This window comes from Corvus kubaryi, unplaced genomic scaffold, assembly GCF_017639235.1.
Source record: "Corvus kubaryi isolate FWS band 111438036 unplaced genomic scaffold, C.kubaryi_AGA036_p1.0 37302, whole genome shotgun sequence".
NCBI classification, from domain to species: Eukaryota; Metazoa; Chordata; class Aves; order Passeriformes; family Corvidae; genus Corvus; species Corvus kubaryi.
This window is the reverse complement of record NW_024581095.1, coordinates 3,477,596-3,501,946: the sequence shown is the minus strand read 5'-3', so window position 1 is coordinate 3,501,946 and position 24,351 is coordinate 3,477,596. Positions and strand designations below refer to the sequence as shown.

At 35.1% G+C, this 24,351-nt stretch overlaps 1 protein-coding gene across 11 annotated transcripts in view; it reads left to right on the top strand.

Moving 5' to 3' along the window:
* PPIP5K2 (diphosphoinositol pentakisphosphate kinase 2) overlaps positions 1–24,351 on the top strand; it is a 48,648-nt gene that overhangs the window by 7,282 nt on the left and 17,015 nt on the right. For all 11 annotated transcript variants that reach the window (XR_006016068.1, XR_006016069.1, XM_042028075.1 and 8 more), the window contains exons 2-21: positions 2,534–2,929; positions 4,428–4,623; positions 4,949–5,039; positions 6,018–6,103; positions 7,435–7,589; positions 7,947–8,048; positions 9,767–9,928; positions 11,047–11,168; positions 12,493–12,594; positions 13,143–13,229; positions 14,142–14,217; positions 14,303–14,412; positions 15,871–15,956; positions 16,579–16,704; positions 16,800–16,921; positions 18,355–18,537; positions 20,416–20,557; positions 21,126–21,349; positions 22,900–23,027; positions 23,229–23,343. Coding sequence is in view for 9 of the 11 variants with exons in the window: in XM_042028075.1 (XP_041884009.1) it covers positions 2,786–2,929; positions 4,428–4,623; positions 4,949–5,039; positions 6,018–6,103; positions 7,435–7,589; positions 7,947–8,048; positions 9,767–9,928; positions 11,047–11,168; positions 12,493–12,594; positions 13,143–13,229; positions 14,142–14,217; positions 14,303–14,412; positions 15,871–15,956; positions 16,579–16,704; positions 16,800–16,921; positions 18,355–18,537; positions 20,416–20,557; positions 21,126–21,349; positions 22,900–23,027; positions 23,229–23,343 (2,559 nt within the window). In the remaining 2 variants the exon portion in view is untranslated. The remainder of the gene's footprint in view (positions 1–2,533; positions 2,930–4,427; positions 4,624–4,948; positions 5,040–6,017; positions 6,104–7,434; positions 7,590–7,946; positions 8,049–9,766; positions 9,929–11,046; positions 11,169–12,492; positions 12,595–13,142; positions 13,230–14,141; positions 14,218–14,302; positions 14,413–15,870; positions 15,957–16,578; positions 16,705–16,799; positions 16,922–18,354; positions 18,538–20,415; positions 20,558–21,125; positions 21,350–22,899; positions 23,028–23,228; positions 23,344–24,351) is intronic.

Sequence of the window (24,351 nt, the reverse complement as noted above, 5' to 3'; positions counted from 1 at the left end):
ATGTCAGATAACTATAAATGGTGTTTGGGAGACTTGTGTAAGTTGTTCACTGTAGTTGCAGTCACTTAGTATTTCTCTTCACTTGTCTCTTTTCTTGGTTTATTTTTATTTCACATACCACAAGAAAGAAGGGGATATCTCCATTTTTATTGTAGCATTTGGGGGGAAAGAATTTTAATTCTCATCTCTGAAAGCATTAAGTCTAAAAAATAGATAATTTATTAAATATATCCTGACACAAATATATGGTAATGACTGTAGCTTACAGCATCTGCCATCAGGGAGATAAGCTGGCAACCATCAGCAGTCAGAATGCCAGTTTATATGCAATTCAGTGAGTTCATGCAGTAGTTTATAAGCCTGAAAAATGTCAGTATCCTTTTTTGATCTGCTGCCTTTGGTGTTACTTTTACAAACTGTATGAAGACTCTGGGGCCTAGTGACAGTAGCATGGAGTGGCAATCTAGTAATTCATTTGCCTTCAAGCGGATGAACAATGTTAATCTTGGATGAAATACCGTTAATTCCAAGCAAACTATGTGGCTGTTCAAAGTCTGTTTTCCACAAAGGAAGCCCCACTGCACTATGCTTGCCACTCATAACACCAGCAGTCTCCTGATTCTTGAATGAGGAAGGTAGCAGAACAATGAGTTTTCAGATAGGTCTGTTGGGGAAGTGTGTCAGATTATATCTTTGTGTCATTTGTAGACAAATACATTGCTCTTTCCCTTCAGTCTATTTCCCTTCAGTCAGACATCCCCATGAAATACCCAGTCATCAATTGTACATAAACTTCGTAACTTCTGCTGCTCTCACGAAGTGTACTACAGGAATAGGTAGGAGAGAGAAGACCTAAAAATCTTGTTTTAAGACCTTCCACATACTTGTTTCAAGTTGTTGTTCTTCCTTCTTCATGAGAAAATCTTAAGTTTTAAAAAGCTATTAAGAAACTGGTTTCCAGTGTACAGATTTGGAAGGTGATCCAAGAGGATCTTCATTTTTAGCCTTTATCAGAGGTTTTTGGGGTTGTCTTTTTTGGTTTTGATACCTTTACAGAATTCTGTGCTAGTTGCCAGTACATGTTGGCAATAACCTCTGCCTTTCTGAAGCTTGCTAGAAACAGGATTTGGAAAGCTCTTTCTTTACCATGTCATAAACAGGGTTAATTTACCTCAACACCCAATTTCTAATTCTTGTGACAGTCAGATGAATTAGGTGTTTGAAATTTCATCTTGTTCTTATTGCTTGAAGGGCAAACAACTACAGTTTCACCTTCTAAGGGAAAATAATTTTTTGTAGCAGAATTGAAGGACAACAGATACATAGCAAATAGGCTTAAGAAATAAATCTTTTTAATCCTCTTCTGTCAGCCCAGGATCCTTATGCTCAGACCTCAGTTTCAGCTTCTGGATCTGATGTTTCTGTACTGTTGACCCACATCTAGCCTCTGAATTAGGGCAGATTCTTTCTGGGCAACTTTTGCTTTGTTTACCATCCCCATTCACAGGAAGCTGAATGGTTGTCCACCACTGGGAATTTACTATTGCTTCACTTAGTTCATAGGACAGCCAGAGTCATTTTGACTGATATTTAAAAACAAATTCAGTTGTGCTGAGACATCACTGTTGAATGGCACTTGCGTAATGACCTGACAAATAAACAACCTAACACGTTGGATCAGATGAGCTCCTAAACAAGTAACTGCTTGTTAATTTTCTAAGTAGTAGTGATGCATTTTAATTAGTCTTAGAAAGCCATCTACATCTCACAGCATCAGTTAAGTAGTTAAAACAACAGATGTCTGATATGTGGGTCTGTTTCTGTGTACAAGTTATTTTGCCAATATTTTATTTTCACATGACAGGTTAAAAGGGCGCAATATATGTTCACTTCATTGCTACATTAGTGGTTAGAAGTACTTTTGTCAGAAGGCAGTGCTAGTGTCCATCTCTGTAGTTTTTAATTTTTCAGAGTGAAAATAAGGCAACACTTTGTTGCAAGCTGTTGCATACATTCTGTTTTCATAGAAAAGATTCACTCGAGTTTTAAGACTGGGGTTTTTTTTAGTAGTCCTAATGGTGGCTTTATATTTTCATTAGCTCTACTGTCTGCTTGCCATTGCCACTTGATCACAAAACTTCTGTGGAAAAAAACCAGCTGATGACATGGATAGTGAGTTAAATATTGTAAATATTTGAGAATATTTTTGTTGTATTTTTTATGTAAAATATATACTCTCCACTTCAGCATTTTTACCTTAGGAAAAAAATGCATTTGCCAGCTTTTACTTCTGCACGTTATATTATCTGTTTCTAGAATTTATACATCAGTAGTTTGATAATAATTTTGAAACTATTCCCGATGCTCTAAACATACCTCTAAAAGTGTAGACTGTGTGTGGTGCGCACTGTTTTATTTGTGATGCTTTGCTCAGAGATACGTAAATGTTCGAACACTTTTTCTGAATGAGAAGAGTTTATTTTATCTCCCCTTATCAAGTGTGTCTTTTTTTTTTTTTGTCTATTTCTTGTAGGTTAAAACGTCATACTGTCTCAGGGAAGCACCAGCATATTGTTTCTTGGAGCAGCAACTCTAATCATTAATGAGCAGATGATAACCAGTTAAACAGTGCCTGGTAAACAACGCAATCACAGTGGCAACACTGCTCAAGCAACATCAAAGAGGAAGGGACTTTAGTGTTCCCGAGTCAGCGGGAAACATGCCCAGAATCTCAGCTGCAAGAGTGCCTGTAATTTTTACATAGATTTCTGTAGGTCTTGTAACCATGTCTGTTAATGTGACAGAGAATGATCCTCCCAGATTCTTTGTTGGTGGAGAAGATGGAGAAGGATTATTGGATTCAGCCAGATCTACAGATTATGAACACTTCTATGACCATGGGGAAGAAGAGGAGGAAGAGTATGACTCTGTAAGTACTGTAGGGACACTTGTTTACTATTCTTTGTTCTCGAGCGTTATTTTTGATTATTTCCAAAATTTTTTTCAAAAATGGTTTCTAAAAAATATTTTAAAAAAGTATTTTTCAGTATTTCATTATTTTTCAAAAATGGCATTAGCTCATGTAAGTCTCATACTGAAATGGTGTTCTAAATTGAGAAATTGTTCTTACTCAGATAATGATCTGTCAGTAATGTCTGGAAAAGAAACCTGAAAATTAAGTATACCTTGAAATAGATATGCTTGATTTTAGAGCGTTTCAGGGCAAATTAGGTTGATGTGCATGCTTTGCAGACTTGATTTGGATTCTGGGAACGAACTTGATGGTGGCATAAGCCTCTGTTTTATTTATTTGGATAGTTGGAAACAAAAAATTATTGAGAATTTTTCTTTTGTGTGCTTCAGTTAACTTCTGGGGTGTTTTTTTTTTGTTGTTCTTCCTTGTCTTGGTATATTGAAAGTGCAAACTAAGTTAATCTTAAATTATACCTTACTTTATTATCTTTATAAAGTGTTCTGAATTGTATTTTAGCATTGTGCTCACCAATTTTCCGTTTGCATAAGACAAACTCTTAATTTTATTATGCATGAGTCATCATATAATTTTTTTAATTGTTCATTGCTCTTTTTGCAACATTTCACTTTATGGAATAGATTGAATTTTCACTAATTGTATGTCTAAAAGTTTAAATGCAAGGCAGTGTTGCTAAAGCACTTCCCATGATTAGAAGTAACTTGGAAATGCAGAGTAGCAGTCCAAAATTAGCAGCTCAAGTAGCTCAATTCAGTTAATCTATTTTAGCAAGGGAAGGTAGCTGGCTATATTTTCAAAAAGCAATAAGTTGAATTAAAGTATTGCTCTGTGGGCAATCTTTCTTTAAAGAGCAAAGTAGGTTGGCAGTTGCCTTTAGAAGTACCCCTGGCAGAAAGAAATTAGTGAAAGTTTAACATGAAAGTAAATACAGAGTATACAAAAAAAGCAAAACTGTTTATGCACTAAATAGGTCAGAAATCTAAAATAGTAGTTTCTTGTTTTCTAGTTTTCCTTTTCATAATTCACTTGTAATATTAGGTGACTGTTAATTAGACATCAAAAAAAATGACATAATTGAAAAATCAATTATTAGTTAATGTCAGAATAAGCCCTAAGTATGATTTTGTTCAGGTTCAACACTTCTGACTTAGCCTTTGATCATGTCTATTTGTTCCTGGTAACAACACTTACAAAAAGTAATACAGAGCTATTAAACAGTTTCACTCTTGAGGCATTTTTTGTGAGGATGCCGTGTGATATGCTGTTATGCTGCATTTTGTTATCTGCTAGCAATTTACTTGATTAAAAACTAAATTAAAGGTAGCATGTGAATTTTAAGAGAAAATACCTGCTCTAGTATTGTGCTGCTAAAACCCTGTTGTGTTTTGAGAACACACAATAATTACTTTTCCCTTCCCCCGTGCCTCTTTTCCAGCCACCAGAAAGACAAATTGCAGTTGGGATTTGTTCAATGGCTAAGAAATCAAAGTCCAAACCAATGAAAGAAATTCTTGAACGCCTCTCCATGTTTAAGTATATAACTGTGGTGATATTTGAAGAGGATGTTATTTTGAATGAGCCAGTAGAAAACTGGCCTTTATGTGACTGTCTCATTTCTTTTCACTCTAAAGGTAAATTTTCTAATAATACCATAAATACTTGTGACATCTAAATTATTTAAGCTCTTTTTTTTTTTGTCTTGCAGTTTTACTGGATTTTCCTAGGAAGTGATTCATTTGTCTTCTTTAATATAATACAACTGACTTTTAAAATGCGAGTTTTTTAAATGATACTGTTTACATTGCTTGAGAAGGTCCTCTCTGACATGGTTCAAAAATAGCTGTTCCACTGGTAAATACTTCTGAAGCCAGTGGAAATAGTGATCTAATACAAAGGTTCCAAACTATTTAATGGTAACGTGTCTTGTAATTTTAATTTGTTTGTCTTAATAAACAGGGTTTCCTCTGGACAAAGCAGTAGCCTATGCAAAACTCAGGAATCCATTCGTAATCAATGACTTGAATATGCAGTATCACATACAGGACAGGTAAATAACATTAATCACCTTTTAAAGCAACCCGTTTTTGTCAGAGACTATAAAAATTTGTTGTTACTGCAGAGCAACAGTTCCGGTGTATTGTCCCTACCCATGGTGGAGGGTTTGGAATTAGATAATTTTTAACATCTCTTCTAGTTCAAACGATCCTATGATTCCATGATTGTACAGTAGTTTAAATAAAATTACGGTGAATGTTACACTTTATTAATGTATGCATCGTTTTCTGGGATGTGTCTTTAGGGGTGGTTTTGGGTTTTTTTGCTGCTTTTACATTATGTGTCTGAAAATTTACCAAGTTAGAAGTTCGGTGATGCATTTTTCTAAAGCTTAGCAAATAAAAAAGTTTAAACTCTTAACATACATATAGGATAGCATGTATAGCAGCTGTGCAAGCTCCTATAATTGTAGAATTCATTTGATTTACAGTATTTTTTCCTGTAAAGATGATACTTAACAGAAGTTGTTTGTACTCAAAGGTCATGTGGTTACTGAAAGTGAATTTTCTTTTGGCGCTGAGGTCATGCATAGCAAACATTAATAAAACTACTAATAGTGAGCAAAATACATAAACACTGGAGCCTTCTGAACAGTGAGCAGACTTACTATTTTGGATGCCTTCAGTTACTGTTCTGTATAAATTTTACCATGAACAGTTGAAAATCTCCTTTAACAAGACAATTGTTTTGTGTAAGTGTCTGTTGCACTGCCAGAAAGGAAAGGACTGGCATTGCAAAGTGTGTTTTTACTGATGTTGAAGAGATCACTGCAAAGGTATAGCTGTGTCAGTGACCTTTAAAGCTGTCAGTAGACTCTTTAGTAAGAAGAGTATTATATATGTAACCTTATCCTGTGTGATTTGAAAAAAAAATTATGTTTATTTTTCTCCTCCTTTACTCATGGACTATAAACTGCAAATATCAGCAGGATTTGCTGGCTCATTGTGCAATATTTGTTCTTTTCTTCTAGAAGAGAAGTCTATGGTATTCTTAAAGCTGAAGGCATTTTACTTCCTCGCTATGCAGTTCTGAACCGTGATCCAAACAATCCCCAAGGTAAAAAGAACAGAGATAAACTATCAACCATTAGCATCTCTGTGTCTCCCCTGCAGAACAGTATGTGCATAGTGGAAAGCTAAATTTTACTGCCTAGACAATTCATTTTTCGAGTTTGATTTCTTCACCAGCATTTAAAGTGGTGTTGTGGATTGACCCCTATGGCTGTGGGGGGCCATATGTGAAAAAGAAAAGAGGTTCAGGCTGTGTAAGCACTGTTCAGCATTAAGAAAAACATCAAGACTTTTTTGTCACAAGTTCAAAACGTAGCATTATACCAGCTCCTGTGAAGAAAATTAACTCCATCCCAGCAGGCAGTAGAAGTCTGCAACTGAGAAATATAATTTTGACACCATACATCTTACAGACATCATAGAACAACTAGAATATGTGGGCCTCCTTACCTGAACTGAGATTCTAATATGTCATCGAAGAGAGCAGCATTCAGGATGTTATATTAACCACAATTATTAGTAATTTTCCTTAGGAAGGTAATATTGACAGAAACAAGTTAGGCCATTGAATACCTTCCCTTCTGAGTATAAGCAGAAGAATATAAGAATAGATTTCCAATGTATATTGGAAATCTATACTAGATATATCTGCAGAAAATGTACTATGAATATAAATTGGAATTAATTTTTTGTGTGACTGGAAACAAACTGAACTTTTTCTACTAAAATAAAGACTTTAAGCAACAGCAAGAGATTGCAGTGACAGGTCAAGGGAATTTTTCATTAAAACGTCTGTGTGATCTAGGGAAAAAAGGACACATTTCTGCTTCAAAAGTGAAATAAAAGCTGCTACTTGCAGTTAACCAGTATTGAATACCAGATTCCTGATTGCTGATACCGGAGAACCTAATCTTATGTGCAGGGTGCGTGAATCACACAGCGTGAGACAGTTCTAACCCTGTGGAAGATGCTGTGGCGTCTGGCACCACACCACGTGTACTTCTCACCTGCCAGCTCCCTGATATTTCAGAGAGAGGCACTGAAAAAAGAAGACAAACAGTGCTTCCGTCTCTTCAAAACATTTCCAAAATATGCCACATTATGCAGGTTATGCACCTGCAGGAGACAATTTCTTGTCTGACACTGAGGGAATCAACAGAAATTCCAGAACACAGTATTTAAATAACATAATCAGAGATGGTTCATCAAACATATACTGCATGTAATCATCAGTTGTTGTGCAGTCAGTAAGCAATCGGAGAAACAAAGATGTAATACAATATTATTATTTCAACCTGCAAAATTAATGCAGATCTCTTAATAATTGCATGCCATTAGTATACCATTACAGCTCTATTCTTTGCGCTGTTTCTTCAGAATGCAACTTGATTGAAGGAGAAGATCATGTGGAAGTAAATGGAGAAATTTTCCAGAAGCCCTTTGTAGAAAAGCCAGTTAGTGCTGAGGACCACAATGTTTATATTTATTATCCAACATCTGCTGGGGGTGGAAGCCAGAGGCTCTTTCGAAAGGTGAGGTTATGGTACTAAAGCTATTGAAAAGCTGTAGGTGTTTAACAGGATTGCAGAGTAATTCTGTCGTGTCCTGCTTGCTGAGGAATAGTGGCAGATCAGAGAATTAATTTCAGGAGAGCATGTAGATGAATGAAGACCTATGTTTCTTGCAGTAGATTGTTAACTACTGCAGATTCTTAGCATACACTATGAATGTACTTTTAGAATCTTACAAAAATCTTTTGGCAGTGGTCAAAAGCTTGCTTCATTTGATACAGGAAGTGTTTTGTCAGTAAAAGTGTGTTATTTTAGGTTGTTTTAAAGTTTCACTAGCAGTACCCTATGAGTTTTTTAATGGAAAAATATGTCTTCCAGATTGGCAGCAGAAGCAGTGTTTATTCTCCTGAAAGCAGTGTGAGAAAAACAGGCTCTTATATTTATGAGGAATTCATGCCTACAGATGGAACTGATGTGAAGGTATGACAACTACACGTTCTTATTTATATTTAGAACAATCAAGTACTCAAAGAGCTTGTCAGTTTTAAAGGTAATAGTGTATCTTTATCAAGGATTAATTTTAACTGAGTTTTAATACAGTTCATAAGTAAAGAATGAAATTCTGATTCTAGCTAAACATAGTACTTGTAATATAGAGTGGCTGTGGTTGCATTGTTAGAATGAAGTGCTGGAGGCTTGCTACCCAATATATTGTCTTTCTGGTTTTTGTATTGTATTAGTGCCAGAACATCATCTTCTTTCCTATGCTGACAGATGCTGCCTAGATATTTCATCTGAAGGTTAAAGGTCACAAAGAAATCTAACCAAAATAGATCTTAGTATGCTAATGAATAAGCAAAGGTTACTTGCTAAAATTTTATGAAGTCAAAGAAAATAACCTTCATGGACCTTATCTGCAATAATTTTCACTCTTTTGTTCACTTAAGTTCTTAACAGAAGTAAAGATTGGGTACCATAAGTGAATCCTAAAACAGAGCAATAACAAAGTACGTGTTAAGCCAACCATGTGTGAAGATAACTTTCTTTCCCTTTGTCTTCATTCTGGCTATTTTAAGCCCATTTCAAAACATGTGAAACCAATGTTCTACAATATGTAAGAGATCACCATATTTAGACAAAAAGGTGCAGGGGTAGAGAGTGTGAGGTCTAATCCAAAAAGGCCTTTTATTAATTGCAGTCAGCTTCTTGGTATCTCTTGGTGGCATATGAGGAGAATAATCTTTTCACGTTCTCAGAAAAATGCCGTGGTGTACTGTTCTGAAGGTTATTCTGTGCAACACTTTGCAATAGGTTAATTTGTGTTTACAGATGATTGTATAAGAGCTTTACAAACTTCCCAAGAGGTTTCTTGAAACATGAAGAAATGCAAATAGCTTGAGGGGTAGGGACTATTTTGACTAGCTGTAGTGTAGTCATCAAGGGCAGTGGGCTTTTAACACCCCAAATAAATAATGGATTTTTTAACAAGACTATCAGCTTTATATTAGGCGGTTTCACTGAACTCACCCTCTTGCCTGAATTCAGTTAATTGGCAGTACTGGCAGTCATCTGCTTTACTTGAATACTTTTTTTATTAATGCTTGGAGTTTATTTTTTAATTAAACTGTGGCCTATTTTTGAGAGCTGCTGACAAATCTCATTTAGCATATGCCCCAAACCCTTCAGTGAGCATCAAAATTGCAGTAGAGAGATAACAAAATTGTTCTCTCAAGCTCCTACCTTGTCATCTTAAAGCTGGGCAGATCTTTGCTTTGTTTAGTCCTGTCTAAAACGTAACCATACTTTTTAAATTAAGAGAATGACTTAGTTCTGCAGCCAGATTCCATAATAAGTAAACTGAAATAATTCTCAAACTAATCTGTTCTCCAGGTTTTTCAGATGTTTTGGAGAAGAAAACATTTACATCACTGTACCATCATAACTGAGTAATTAATTTTTATTCATTGAGTTTTTTAATGAGTGATTTTCTTGTTTTATCCTAGGCTGTCAGTAAATGGTATGTGTTCTCTGAAGGCAGAGAATGCCACTGAGGAAGATGCTTTAGCGTGACCTTTTCAATGACAAAAGCAGCTAGTATCTCTTGATGGTGTCACGTTTGAGTTATATGCATGCATTTTGCAAATTTATGCAACATAATTTAATTACACTTAATCAAGAGGTCCTGTTTTTCAATACAGGTGTACACAGTAGGTCCAGACTACGCTCACGCTGAGGCCCGGAAGTCTCCAGCTCTGGATGGCAAAGTAGAACGAGATAGTGAAGGAAAAGAAGTGAGATATCCAGTCATCCTGAATGCAAGAGAGAAGTTAATTGCTTGGAAAGTATGCCTTGCCTTTAAGGTAAGCTGATTGCTTTCCTATCTGATCAAACATTTAGTGTTAGTTAATTGTTTGTTACATGAAACTTCCATAGAGTTTTAGTGCATAAGCCAGCAGTGGTAATTGCTGCAGAACTCCTAAGAAGGTGAAAAGTTAAGCTTCCATGTCCACGTCTTTTTTTAATCAAGAAGGAGTCTTCCTTTAATGTATTGAAAAGTTCTGAAAAGTTCCTTGTGTTGCATTAGTTTCCTGAATTTATGTGTTGCTATCGTGCTTTGCCAGCCCACAGTGTATCTATTCTATGTATAGTATTTTCACACATTTTGGTAATAGTTTCTAAGTTGGCAAAACACAGTTTCAGTAAAATTTTTGTAACTTTTTTTACCTAGTATTTACATTGGGTACAAATTAATTGTTAATTTGGTACTGACATGATTAGGTACTTATTTGAATAATTTGATATTAATTTGATAGTTTCAATTTTTGTATAATTTTAAGGTTGCTGTATCGTTGTAAGGATTCCTTTGTTCATAACTTAATTCAGTCTCTTACCCTCCTTTCACTTGTTTTATAAAAAGGCTTTCAGTCTGTCTCCTTACCCATGTGTCACTGTGATCTCATTCTGGAACCTTTATCGGCAAAATGGGCTTTGAGATTTTAAAAAGTAATCAGATGAAATAGCTTCTAGTAGCCTCTACTAATGATGTTAATAGTATCTTGTTAAATACTATCATGTATATCAAAATGTCATACTATGTCAAAACTATGTTGTCAAATTTTGACAAAAATGGTTTTTCAATTTTTTTGTAATTTCTTGCCTGCCATCCTTAAAAACTGTATGTAGCAGCAAACCTGTGTCAGAAAGGGGAATTTGTAGGCCCATTGTTGCTGTAAATCTTGAAGTTTGTGCTCATGTGAACCTGACCTTCAATACTAATACTGCTAGGGGTATGCAGGAAAGTTAAAAACAGGAAGATGTTTGCATGATACGGGTGAACCTAACCTGGAACTGACAAAAGATACTAAGCGTAAAATGTGTCATGTTTTTTTCATGTTTTCAGATGAATAACCTGGTAAAATATAAAGTTTGTTTAGAATAGGCAGTCCTAAATCACTTGAACTTTTATTCCTAAAAACAGCAAACAGTTTGTGGCTTTGATTTGCTGCGTGCTAATGGACAGTCCTATGTCTGTGATGTGAATGGCTTCAGTTTCGTGAAAAACTCCATGAAATACTATGATGATTGTGCTAAGATACTGGGGTAAGAGTTTTCTGATTTATTTCAGATTTGCTTATTAACTCCATTGTATATTACTATAGTTTAGGTACTACAGATTTCTTATTACTATTAATTATTAATTATTTATTAAAAATTAAATATCACATTAAAAGTCATTAAAATAAACCATTAAAAAAATATAATTAAAGAGAATCCTAAGTCAATAAATAAATTCTAACTAAACTCCTTATTCCTGAAATCATCCCAAACATCTGAGTGTTTAAAAGTGCTTAAAGCTAACTGAATAAGTATTTTGAAAGCAAGATTTAAGTTCTTAAACTTAGCTGAGATCTTTTCAAGTCGTGAAGCACTGCTGGATGGTTGTGATTGCTGCTGTTTAATGTGTCCAAATTACTGTATATTGTCCTTGATCTGAAGCTGGAGTATACTTGTATATTTGTCAGTTTCATACTTGTAAAACCAAACTGAAATAGAATCAAGGTGTCTTCTATCATACCATCTTTTCTCTGCCACTGGAGGCAAAAAAAGGTATAACAAGGGATCATACAGAAGTGGGTATAGAACTCTACGCCAAGGAAGTGTTGTCCTCAAAGTAGGCTGACCCCATTGTGACTGGCTTTACAGCAAGATTGCACTAATGATGAGATACAGCATGATCTAATTGTCTGAAATCTTACATGAAAGATTTTGTGAGTTTTTTCAAGACTTTTAGCAATTATGTTTTGGCTTTTTCTACCTTAAGATGGACTTTTTTTCCCCCTCTGTGTTACTGCTTCTTATGTAGGTATTAATCTGAAGTTCATTGTATTTTGATGAAATATTTGTGAAACAGAACATTAGATGTACCAACCTTCTTGAGGTGGAGACTGTGTTGTCATTTTATAGTTAAGATGAGAGGCTGTACTTCTTCTTCCAGTTTTATCACAGAAACTTTTGAGAAACTACTGGTGAAAGACAGCAGTTACTCTTTGATGAGAATGGCTTGGTGATTATTAAGCACTTATAGTTAGGCCTAATGAATCCAATTGTCTGCATATATAAATGAACAAGACTAATTCATATCCAAGGAACTGTTTCAGGAAGTGGAGTTGAAAAGCTGAAGTTCGTTACAAACACAGGGCCAGTAGTCTAATGTCCCTGTAGCAGTTGTAATAGCTTTAAATTTTTAAGTGGTCTTTATTATGCAATTAAAAGAAAAATATGTATCTAGACATTTGTGGCTGCTAGTACTCTAAAACTACATTAATAAAAATGCATATATATAATCTGTTTGGTTTGCCATTTGTGTATTTCTATAAGCTGTGCTTTAAACTTCCTTGATTTGTTTTTTTAACCCATTTTTTAGAAATATCATAATGAGAGAACTTGCTCCCCAATTTCAAATACCATGGTCAATTCCTTTAGAAGCTGAAGACATTCCTATTGTGCCAACCACTTCTGGAACAATGTAAGAAAATAGTAGCTACATCTGAATTGTACAAACTCCCAATGTAACTTTTGTGTGAATCTTTTTTTCTCTTTACAAGGTGTGCCCACTTTGGCCTATGAATGCTTGTTTTGTGTGCTGAAAACAAGGAAGGAATCACAATTGCTATGCCAGCAGTCAGAGTTTTTCACCCTTAGTCAAGCTGAGTATAGAACAGCAGATTTTCAAGTGTAGCATCTTTTATGCATAGCTTCCACTGCTAATCATTGTTCCAGCACCAACTTAATATGCGCTTCTAATAAACATGCTCTCTCATTTAATGATCCTCAAAATCTTTGTGTTAAAAACCACTTAAAATAGGTATTCTGTAGCGACCTAAGTCTTAAAATCAGTATTTGTATTTCATACCCTATATTATTTTCAGTTAATCTTCTATTCTTGTATATGTTTCCATCACTTCTGTAGTTATGTCAGATGACTACAACTTTGTCAATTCTCTATGGTTAGTTTAATAGTAAATAAAAGACCCATGTATACAGACTTGTGAAATACAACTCTTGAAATTTCAGGATGGAGCTTAGATGTGTTATAGCTGTAATACGCCATGGGGATCGAACACCAAAGCAAAAAATGAAAATGGAAGTAAAACATCAGAGGTAAGTGGAATCTTTATTAAAATTATTTTCCATATTTTAGAGTATAGGGTTTTGGGGGCTAAGCAAGCAGTGAATTGACCAGGAATTGCACAATTGCAAGTTGCTTTTTGTTTTGTTTTCTTCTAAATCTAACAGTTTTAGGTATTGCACTAAATTACAAGTATGCACCACTCTTTCTAACAGGACTGTCAACTTACTTGTGTAGATTTCCTTCAACACATGCTGTGCTTTGTGAACAGTCCTGTTTGATCTTATGGAAAATGCATTTGTGTCTATAAATGTCTTTATTAAAAATAATGTAGCAGAGAATATTTCTGGTTGTCCATTAGACCATGACTTCTGCCTTCTGTGTTTTATCATAACTATTCTTGTATGCAATGTCATAGTACTTTTGCTATTTATTTTTGTCAAAGTTTAATGACTCTGAATTTATGGTAGCTACCATCTTTATGTTAGCATTCATAAGACGACTTACATAATTGACCTGGAACTAGGTGCAGTTTCAGTAAAAAACGAATTATTTATTTTGGGGACACGCTGAAGAACTGTAGGACTGCTCACTTGGTATTTTTGGTCCCTACTTTTGTTCAGGATCGTTCTTGAAGATTAAGAATTGACATAGCTGCATATTCAAATATTATAGCATTCAAATAAATAGAGTATATTTTTTTAAATACTTAAGAAGTCAGTAAGAGAACATTTTCAGTGCTCTTATTTTCCTAATGTGTTGGAGACTTTCTGGGGAGATGGGATTTGAATAAAACTTGGTTTGACCTCTGTAGTGCAGGTTTTAACCTGACTTTCAAATAATGTAAAGGTGCTAATACTAGATCACTTTAAGAGCCTCCTGCTCAAGTAGTAATAATTTAATTCATTAATTGAATTTTCTAATCACTTCTCTTTCTGTTAAAGATTTTTTGATCTCTTTGAAAAATGTGATGGATATAAATCTGGAAAACTGAAACTGAAAAAACCGAAACAGCTTCAGGCAAGTTTGTCTTTATTTTTTTACTATAATGTTCTGTAAGTAGAAATCTATTTATTTAATTAAATCCTATGTTTCCTTCCTTTAGGAAGTGCTTGATATAGCAAGGCAGCTCCTTGTAGAACTTGGGCAAAACAATGATTCTGAAATTGAAGAAAGTAAAGCAAAACTTGAACAGCTAAAGACTGTGTTAGAAATGTAAGTGTCTAATTTTCAGGCTTTGTAGCAATGAAGTTATATCTGCTGTTTTGACCTGTTTCACCACTTACTACATGGATTGCAATGTTACCAAATATGTAATAATATAATAATTCAAGCACAAAGTTTTTGAAGAGAAGGGATGTCATGTTTGAAATGGGCCATCACTGCTTTTTTTCTCCTTGACTTTTTAATTTAACTTATTGCTGTGTCTAGTGTCTCAGTATAGTTTCAACAAGAGAAAGTTACCTTCATTGATAGCAAATTTTGTCTTCTTGCATGTTTTTAAAATGAAAATATTTGTAATCAGAGTCTGCTTCTTGCAGTGTGACATAATGAAGTCCAGTAGAGCCAGTAAGAACTTTAACCATGGGTACTTGTCTACTTACAGCAAACTTTAAGGATTGAAAATAAATAAGTCTTTGTATACTTAGCCTGAAATATTTACTAATTCAAAAAAACTTCAAAAACGCAACCAAACAAAGAAAACAACAGAAAAAAAATAAGGCTTCAAGGTTTGTTAAAGATCACACAGAATCACAGGATTAACCAGGTTGGAAAAGACCTTTGAGATCATCAAGTCCAGCCTATGACCTAACACCTCCTCATCAATGGAGCCATGTCCAGCCTTTTTTTAAACACGTCCAGGGACGGTGACTCCACCACCTCCCTGGACAGACAATTCCAGCACACAATCACTCTTTCAGTGAAGAATTTTTTTCTGATGTCTAACCTAAACTACCCCTGGCACAGCTTAAGACTGTGTCCTCTTGTTCTGTCAGTGGTTGCCTGGGAGAAGAGACCGATCCCCACCTGGCTACAATCGCCTTTCAGGCAGTTGTAGAGAGTGATAAGGTCACCCCTGAGCCTCCTTTTCTCCAGGCTAAACAACCCCAGCTCCCTCAGTCGTTCTTCATAGGGCTTGTGTTCCAAGCCCTAGAATGTGAAATGGTAATAGGAATTCGTAATTAAAAAAATATCAGGGAACAAACAATTATTATTGAAATTTATGATAGTTGTTTTAAATACTGAGTTTTGCTTGAGAACTTAATGGGCTATAAAACCAGTAGCCATCTACACTGTGAGACCAGTTTCTGGATGCTGATAGCCACTGTAGTTTTGGATCTGAATAGATAAATTACTTAGGCTATGTGCCATACTGCTTGTTGTTGTTTTAGGGGAGGAGGGTTCCAGTTTTATGTTCAGTGTTGTAAAAAGTAGAATTAGATAGTATTTTAAGATGTTTCATTGTAGCATAGTTGTTATTTCTGCTAATTCTGTGCTTCTTGAGTTAATGTTTATTCTACGCACTGCTTCAATAAATGGTGATCAAATGCACAACTCATTGACCAACAAGAGATTTATTACATCCTATCACAGGATTTTAGCAGTTTTGGAGGAAAATATTTTAAATGTGTCTCTCCCTCTTCCCCTCTTTTTTTCCTGTTCCCACTTAAGGTATGGGCATTTTTCAGGCATAAATCGCAAAGTTCAGTTAACATATCTTCCTCATGGCTGCCCTAAGACTTCCAGCGAAGAGGAAGGTATTGTATTACTTTTGTACCTTATCACTTAATATGATGTCTATATAAATAGTCATGGACTAGTAGTATAACATGTCTTGATGTTAAGAAGAAGGACTATTTTGTTTTTCAAGAAGGTATTGTTAGCAGATATTCACAGTATCTTAATCTGAATTGTACACCTAAAAACTCTGTAGTAAATTTTTCTTCTAACCCTCCTCTTTTGCAACAGAAAAGTAACATTAAAGAAACTTCAGTGATTCATCGAAGTGGTGTTTTGAGCAAGTATAAGAAAATCTCACAGAACAATTACTATCTTTAGAACATTTATAAACTGTAGGGTATTTAGCATCCAATTTGTTTTAATTTTTCTGTCTTGATTTATTTTTTGCTTTGGATTCATGCTAAATATTTTTCACTTATATTCTCTTCATAGTTTAACTACTTCAGTTTTCTCTGTTTAAAGTGCTCATTTAGTTCACCAGGTCAATATTTCCTTAATGTTAGAATGCTATGAAAGATACATAATGTTGAAGAGATCCTTTGATGAAGCTTTTCATAGACCAAATATTTCTTGTTCATTTGGAAAAAAAAAATTAACAATAGATTTCACTCCTAAGCTCCTCTCTTTGTGTACAATTAGATAATAGAAGAAATGAGCCATCCCTGCTTCTGGTTCTAAAATGGGGAGGAGAATTGACCCCTGCAGGCAGGGTTCAAGCAGAGGAGCTTGGAAGAGCTTTCAGGTGTATGTATCCAGGCGGACAAGGTAAAAAGAAAATTACAATAACAATTTTCAAAAAAATCAATTGAGTATCATAAATCAATCAAGTGCAAGATGAGAGCAAAATGTTTGTTTGATAGGAGATTATGCTGGATTTCCTGGATGTGGTTTACTTAGATTACATAGCACTTACCGACATGATCTCAAAATCTACGCTTCTGATGAGGGACGAGTTCAGATGACTGCAGCAGCTTTTGCAAAGGTACAATGTGAAATGGTATTTTCAGTTCTAAAATTCTGGTATTCTTAAGTTCATTTTTTCTTTTGAAGTCTGGGAGAGATTTACAGTTTATTAGAAAAAGGTATTTTCAGAGTAGTTCAGTGTGAAAAAGTATCCAGTTAATGTGCCAAGCACTTGAAGTTGTTTGAGCAGATGAAGACAGTTTTTAATTAAACAGCCCTGTCTGAGGCACTTTTGTCCTGCAAGGCTCTTCTCCATAAGATTCCATGAACAAGCTAAACTCTGCTCACTTGAAGTCCAGGGCTCTAATGCAATTATTTCTCTTGTTCACTTCTCCACAGATCTGTTAGAACATCAGATTTCAATTACCAAGACTGCCACCTACCTTTACTTTTCCTGACACGTCTGAGTAACAGGTCCAGGGCAATGCCTGTGCTTAATAGTTCATCAGGAACCTGTGTCAAAGAATTATCCTAGGTGTTTCCCAGAAATCTTGATTGGTTGTCCCCTTCAATATTGCCATGGAGGTATCCAGGGCCAAGAGTACCCATGGAAACGAGGCCTGCAGTTAGGCGGCTTTCTCTGCATCTATTAAGGTTTCATCCATTTCCCCTTTTAATTTGGATGGTCTGTAGCTGAGGCCTACCATGATACTGCCCTGTTTACCTGGCTTCCAAAAGGTCCCATATCTAGTTGTAGCAAAAGTCAATTGGTGTGAACTATTCTACCGTATTTCTGTAATTGGAATTAACTTAAAGCTCTTCAAGTCTTCAGACTGCCTGTTTCTCCTGTTTGTTTCTATGCTGCATGTGTTTGTACAGAAATATTTCAGCTATCTGACCTGCTTTCCTTGGTCAGCAGGTTTGAAAAGGCACCACACCATTTCCTTCATTATTCCAGAGCCCTTCCATTGCCAGAAAAGTCAAAAAGTTTCCAACCTTCTTCCTTTTGGAATTCTCTATTCACCTCTTTTTCAAGGCCTGTGATTGTCCTGTGACTCACATGGCTTGGGCTTTTGCCTCTGTAGAGTCTCTGTAAGACCCTGCGTATCTCCTGTTTATCCTGCCAGATGCTATTTGGTTTGTTAGCTCCTCTCTGGTAACACAAATCCTTGAGCAAAGCATGTCACCCACAAATCAGGCAGCTGTAGCTTCCAGCTTCAGGGAGAAGGCACCTGCACTCCCCAAAGTCCAAGACTTGAACAGCTGGTGCTGGGGAGCATTCTCTGTGACATGTCACCATCACTCTTTACCATCTGTATCAATCCTGCACACTAGCAGTGTTTAGGGGGCCATTTCTCTCTAAATACATGCATTATGCCTCTGTTTATCTAACCCATAGCCAAGTGATACGATCTTGAATTTAAATTAGTGTTTTGGGTGGTGGTTTTTTTTTAAGATCTTCATATTTTCATTTTTATCTATTTGCCTGAGTAATTGTATTGTTTGCTTCAGGGACTACTGGCCTTAGAGGGAGAGCTGACTCCTATTCTTGTCCAGATGGTAAAAAGTGCTAATATGAATGGTCTGTTGGACAGTGACAGTGATTCTTTAAGCAGCTGTCAACATCGTGTTAAAGCAAGGCTCCATGAAATTCTCCAGAGAGACAGAGAATTTACTGCTGATGACTATGATAAGGTTAGCATATGATTAATTTCCCATTAAATAAAATAAATAATTATGAAAATTCCTGTGCAAAAGTAATGAGCAGTAAGTTTATGTATCTGTTTTGCAAAATCCTTTGGGTGCTTGCAAATAGTTTGAGCTGCAAAGGTGGCTGTACCAATTGTGGCTGTAGATACTTTGTCCTGCGATTTGGGTAATCAGAATAGCTACAAACTTTGAAGGAGGAGTAGACAGGGATCTCGTTTGTAACTCTTCTTCACTGTTCCATTAAAAATATTTGAATTATTCAAGAAATGATGTTATATTGTTTACATTTTACTTTGACAGTGTGTGGTGTAACAAAATGTTTGCCTACCTACTGCAGTTGTTTCAGTAGTTAATCTGCTGTAGGGTCTTTTTTTTTGACTTAGATACTGAAAACCAGTAGAATACTTCTAATCAGTGAAATGAAATATCTCATTAACATGCTGAATTAGCACATAGTAATATAGTTTATGTTGACTTGGTACAGAACAGTCATTGTTCCTGGTTTTAAATGTACTGTTTGTTATAGTTTAGAAACTTCTTCCTCTTTCAATTGGCCTTACTCTGTCTCATATAACAACTAAATACAAGTCCTCAGATGAGGTTTAAGCTTAAACTGCTATTTTTCAAAAAGTATTGAGAGCAAATTAATGAAGAATAATATACCTGGCATGTATATACTCTGTGTAGATTCATTTAAATAGGTAAAGTATCATGCAAACCACTGCTAGCAGTGGATTCAACAGTAATTGGAAAATGCAAGGATTTATTGATGTTTGTTGTATTGATATAATCAGGTTTGAAATGTGGCTGGAATTGCTCTTCAGTCACTGAAAGTTACCCTTGGCATTATTAAGCAATGAAAACTTCGTTTATTTGTGGAGGCTTTTAAATTTACTTGTGATTTGGGAAAATTGTATGGGATTTATTCCTGTGTCTCCTTCCCTATTATGTATAAATAAATCGATTTCTTGATTTACTTCATCATACTAGGAAGATAGGAACTGCTTACTGTTAGGTAGAAAGCAGAAGTTTTCCATATCCAAATTACTCTATCCATTTCAGGATACTGAGGAAAGTGCAGATAATTGTGTGTTTTGTGTACAAATTGCTGTTTAATATCACTGATCACTTTGGATTCTGTAGACTTTTCTGAACAAAATGAGGCTAAGCCTCACACATACATTGATTCTATTGTTTTAGTGACAGTCACCTTCATGGTGATAGTTTGTAGTTTTTACCATTTCTATAATTAATTAAGTTCTGAAGAACATCTCATATGTTGTTGGTATATGTGCATTTAAAGGCTTTCTTTTTGTGTTTGTGTCCTGCAGTCCTGTAGAAACAAAACCCTAGGACAGGAACAGGCAGGCTTTTTTTAAGGTATCAGTTACTATTGCAGATCTGGTTGTTCCTGTAGAGCAAAAAATACTTTGTGAGGCGTGTAGCCTAATGACAACAGTTCTAACAGAATTTTTTGTAAGTTTTTGAATTCAGAAGTTACTTGAAGTTGTGGAAGCTTGCTAAGTATATACAAAGTTTTAAACATCTTTCCAATTTTCCTGTCTTGGAATAACAGAAATGGTTTTATGAATTCTTGTAGTTACTCACATTTACTGTATAGAATTAATTGCCCTATGAAATTCTTACTGCCTTTGAATCTCTAGTAAATGGTACTACTGTTTGATGTATTAATGCCTCAAAGGTAATAGATAATTGATAAATTAGTAAAAATATTCATTCATAAGCAACCTGCTTGAGTGCTTTTTCCCCAATACTTGGAATCTTTGACATGTTCCATCTTATCTCACCAGGTCTTTCAAATATAGTTCTTATTCAGTTAATTCTGTTTATCTCAAATTGCAGCTTACTCCATCTGGAAGCATCTCACTGATAAAATCAATGCAGGTTATTAAAAATCCTGTAAAGACATGTGACAAGGTCTATTACTTGATCCAGAGCTTGACTTCTCAGATCAGGCAGAGAATGGAAGACCCGAAGTCTGCAGGTACTGAAACATTTTTATACTTGTATTTAGTTTCTCTAGTTAACATATATGAAAGAGAATTGTAACATAACTTTTCTTCACCAACCTCACTTTTAGCAGAACATTAGTCAATCAATAATGAATTAAGGATTTTCACAATCTGATTTCATAGCACAGTTTTAAAATAAAAAGGAGGAACATGTGGTTATATTGCAAGTAAGGGCTCTGTGGTGGTCAGAAATTCCAATGTTTGCAGAAATTCTTGTCTTAGTTATTTGAAACTTAGCATTCCACAAAAGTAATAGGAACAGTTGGGGTACTAAGGCTAAGTTATATAGGTACATCTTATGTTTAAGGGCCAGTGGTGCATTTCTGCAGCAGTGTTTTTGACTATCATAGTGGAGCCATGTAGTTGTGATGCTTTCAGCACTAAAATTAACCTTATGCCCAGCTGTCCCTTCTTTGTAATGGTAATGCAGTTAACTTATTTTGATCCCTCTATAATTCAGTTGTTACGTCTATGTAATTAAAATGTCCTTTTGTTACTTGAATGGCCTTAATTACTTATAAGAGATGTGTGTTTTTCCAGATATTCAGCTCTATCACAGTGAAACTCTAGAACTGATGTTGCGCAGGTGGGCCAAGTTGGAAAAAGACTTCAAAACAAAAAATGGAAGATATGATATTAGCAAGATTCCTGATATTTATGACTGTATAAAATATGATGTACAACACAATGGATCCTTAAAATTAGAAAACACAATGGAATTATATAGGCTTTCAAAAGCTTTAGCTGACATTGTGATTCCTCAGGTAAGCGTTTTCAGTTATTAAATAGAAGAAAGTGTAGAATAAATGCTTTTTAAAATTTTTGTGAAAATGTGTACTCTGTATTTTCTTTTGAAGCTCCCACATTTTACAATAATAGAAGCCTTTGACATTATCTCTTATTTTTCAGTAGCAAGTTGACTGGGATTTTTTAAGAAAAATTTGATTCATAATTAATTAAGCTGTTTTCAGGGTGAATTTTTCTAGAAATTTAAAGTGTGAACATGCCTCCTTCCTTTACAGCAGTGTATTAAAATAAAATGGTTCATCTCCACCATTCATCATAGACTTAACTGTAGCCTTTGTGAATAACTCTGTTTTCTGACATTGCTTTTAATTTTGTTTCTCCTGCTTATAGACATTTTTGGGCTCTTTGCAACTGACACTGTTAATCCTAATCTATGTAATTTAACTTATTTTAAACAATTTTAATTTAAAAAGACCTTTCTACTTTTTCAAAATGCTAACGCTCCATGATATGAATGTAGACATTAAATTCCATATAATTTCAGGCCAGAAGCGGACAAGTTAAACTTACATGCTCTGCAGGTTGTTAAACGTGGGTTAGCTCCAAAATCTTCTAGGTGGCAGAACATGAAATTGTTTTGTGATAACAGGACAGAGCGAACAGACTAAAGCTTTGCCCAAGTGTCCTGGCAGTTACAGAGCACTGTTGTAACAGACATCTTTACCCGTATGGCGTGCAGCATTTGAAGGAAGTTCTTCCTCTCCCCATCTCTCAAGCTTCTTGACAAGGAGGACAAAAATAGTAATGATGCTTACAATGCATTGTGTTTTGTGGGTCTGTTAAGCTGAAATTTTGAAGAGAAAGTTAGAGGAGAGCAGGTAAAAATGAGGACACATACTAAAAGAAGATAAACAAAGAAAACTTGATAGCCTACATAATGCAAAGGAAGAGTGCTTATGTTGCTCTCTAGGGTAACAAGAAGATTCATTCTAACTGTGAGAGCACTTTCATAGCATGTCCAGCGCAGAATATGAAGCTCCTGGAAGAAATATTTTAAAATATTGATGATATTATAAAATCTAATATAATCAATAATTTCCCAGTTGTACATAAATACCATTTGTATTATTATTTGATGTAAATAGAAGATCTTCTCTGGGGTGGTTTACCCCAAACTAAGACAGACATTCCAAGTATGTCTCTTTATTGACTGTTAAAGGAAAAAAAAAAGCTTTGTGGGGGCAGGATAGGAGATTGAGATGGTGACAAGAAGGGGGAATGACTCTGTAGATGTTTTGGTTAAGAAAAAGAGCTTTATCATACCATAAGGTAAATCCACTTCTTTGGTTTAACTAGTGAATGAAGAACTGTTTCTCTGTATAAGATCAACCAGCAAAAAGGCAAGCTGCTTGTTAGTTGAAGCTCCATCAGTAATCGTACGTAGTAAAAACGTTAAACAAAATGGTTTGCAGCCGGAGCAAACTAATATGCTTTACTATAGAAGTTTTGAAATAGGAGGTATTTTAATCTTTAACTGAGTTTTAAAAGTCAATTTGTTTTTACACAGGAATACGGTATTTCAAAAGCTGAGAAATTGGAGATTGCCAAAGGTTACTGCACTCCTCTGGTCAGAAAAATTCGTTCTGACCTTCAGAGAACTCAAGATGATGACACTGTAAATAAGCTTCACCCTCTGTAAGCCAGTTACATCTTTACATGGTTACATTAATTCCCATAAAAATTAGAGATATTCTATAGCTTTCATAGTTGAAGTATCTTTTTAGCTCATAGAAATTAGAAAGTGTCATTGATTCATTTATTTTAAATGAATAAATTTTATTTTAAAAATAGGGACACATCTTATCATGGTCTAAGAACATTTTTCTTTATTTTAAGCTACTCCAGGGGTGTTATGTCCCCAGAGCGCCATGTTCGTACCCGGCTGTATTTCACCAGTGAGAGTCATGTCCACTCCCTGTTATCCACCCTTCGCTATGGTGCCTTATGTGATGTGAGTTTCTCTGTTGAAGTTCTGATATTGTGAGAGGAACCTGAATCTTCCTATGACTGTATCAATTGAAAGCTTAAGTGTCTTTGAAATTTATCATATTTTTTCAAACATTTGATTTCCTATTACTTATGCGGAAACATATTGCAAATTGCACATTAATTAGCATGCTGATTTCCATCAAGGTAGTGGCTGTGTTCCATTGGCTCCCTATTTCCACAAATAGATGTGGAAAGGCCACATACCTTTTTTTTGTCTTCTATTGTCACCAATAATTCTTCCAACTTCTACTCTCAAGTTGTCATTCAGGGTTCTCTTGAATTTACTTTTGCACTGGCTTATTATTTTTCACCATTGAAATATTGTCAGGACATCCCTACCTAATTTCAAGGCTGCTCATAGAGTACAAAGTTCCTCCTGTACAATGAATTTTATTCTTACTTTCCTGTACTGTTATAGAATACTACAAAGGTGGTGCATTATTCTCCATCTGGTTGTCTTTAACACTGGAAAAGACAAGGTCTCCAGATTCAGAAATTACTTAAACTGAGCTCTTGGAGACGATATATGCAGCACCACAAACCTGTCTGCTTGTAAGATGCAACTTGACTAAAGACTACTTTTCAAATTGCTGTATTGACATAATTTGTTTCTGGTAATGGATGACTAAACTCAGTGATGACAAAAGCATTTTTAAACCTCTGTGACATGCTACGGCAGGTACACTCCAAGTTTTAGTCTGATAAACTTCTAATTTTTCTTTAAGGTGGATTACTAAATGCTTTCTTTCCTACAGCATGAAAAAGCGACTATTCATTTAAGTAGTTTGGGATGTGATGGTTGTATCTCTTCTATATACTAGCAAGCTTCATTTACTCTGTTTGACTGATATATTTGTTACTGTGATATCTAAAAACATTTTTCACAATATACTAGCTGAAATGAATTTATTGCAAAATTAGCAGTTCTTATCAGGAGAATTGAAAACAGTGCCTCTGTCCACATATCATC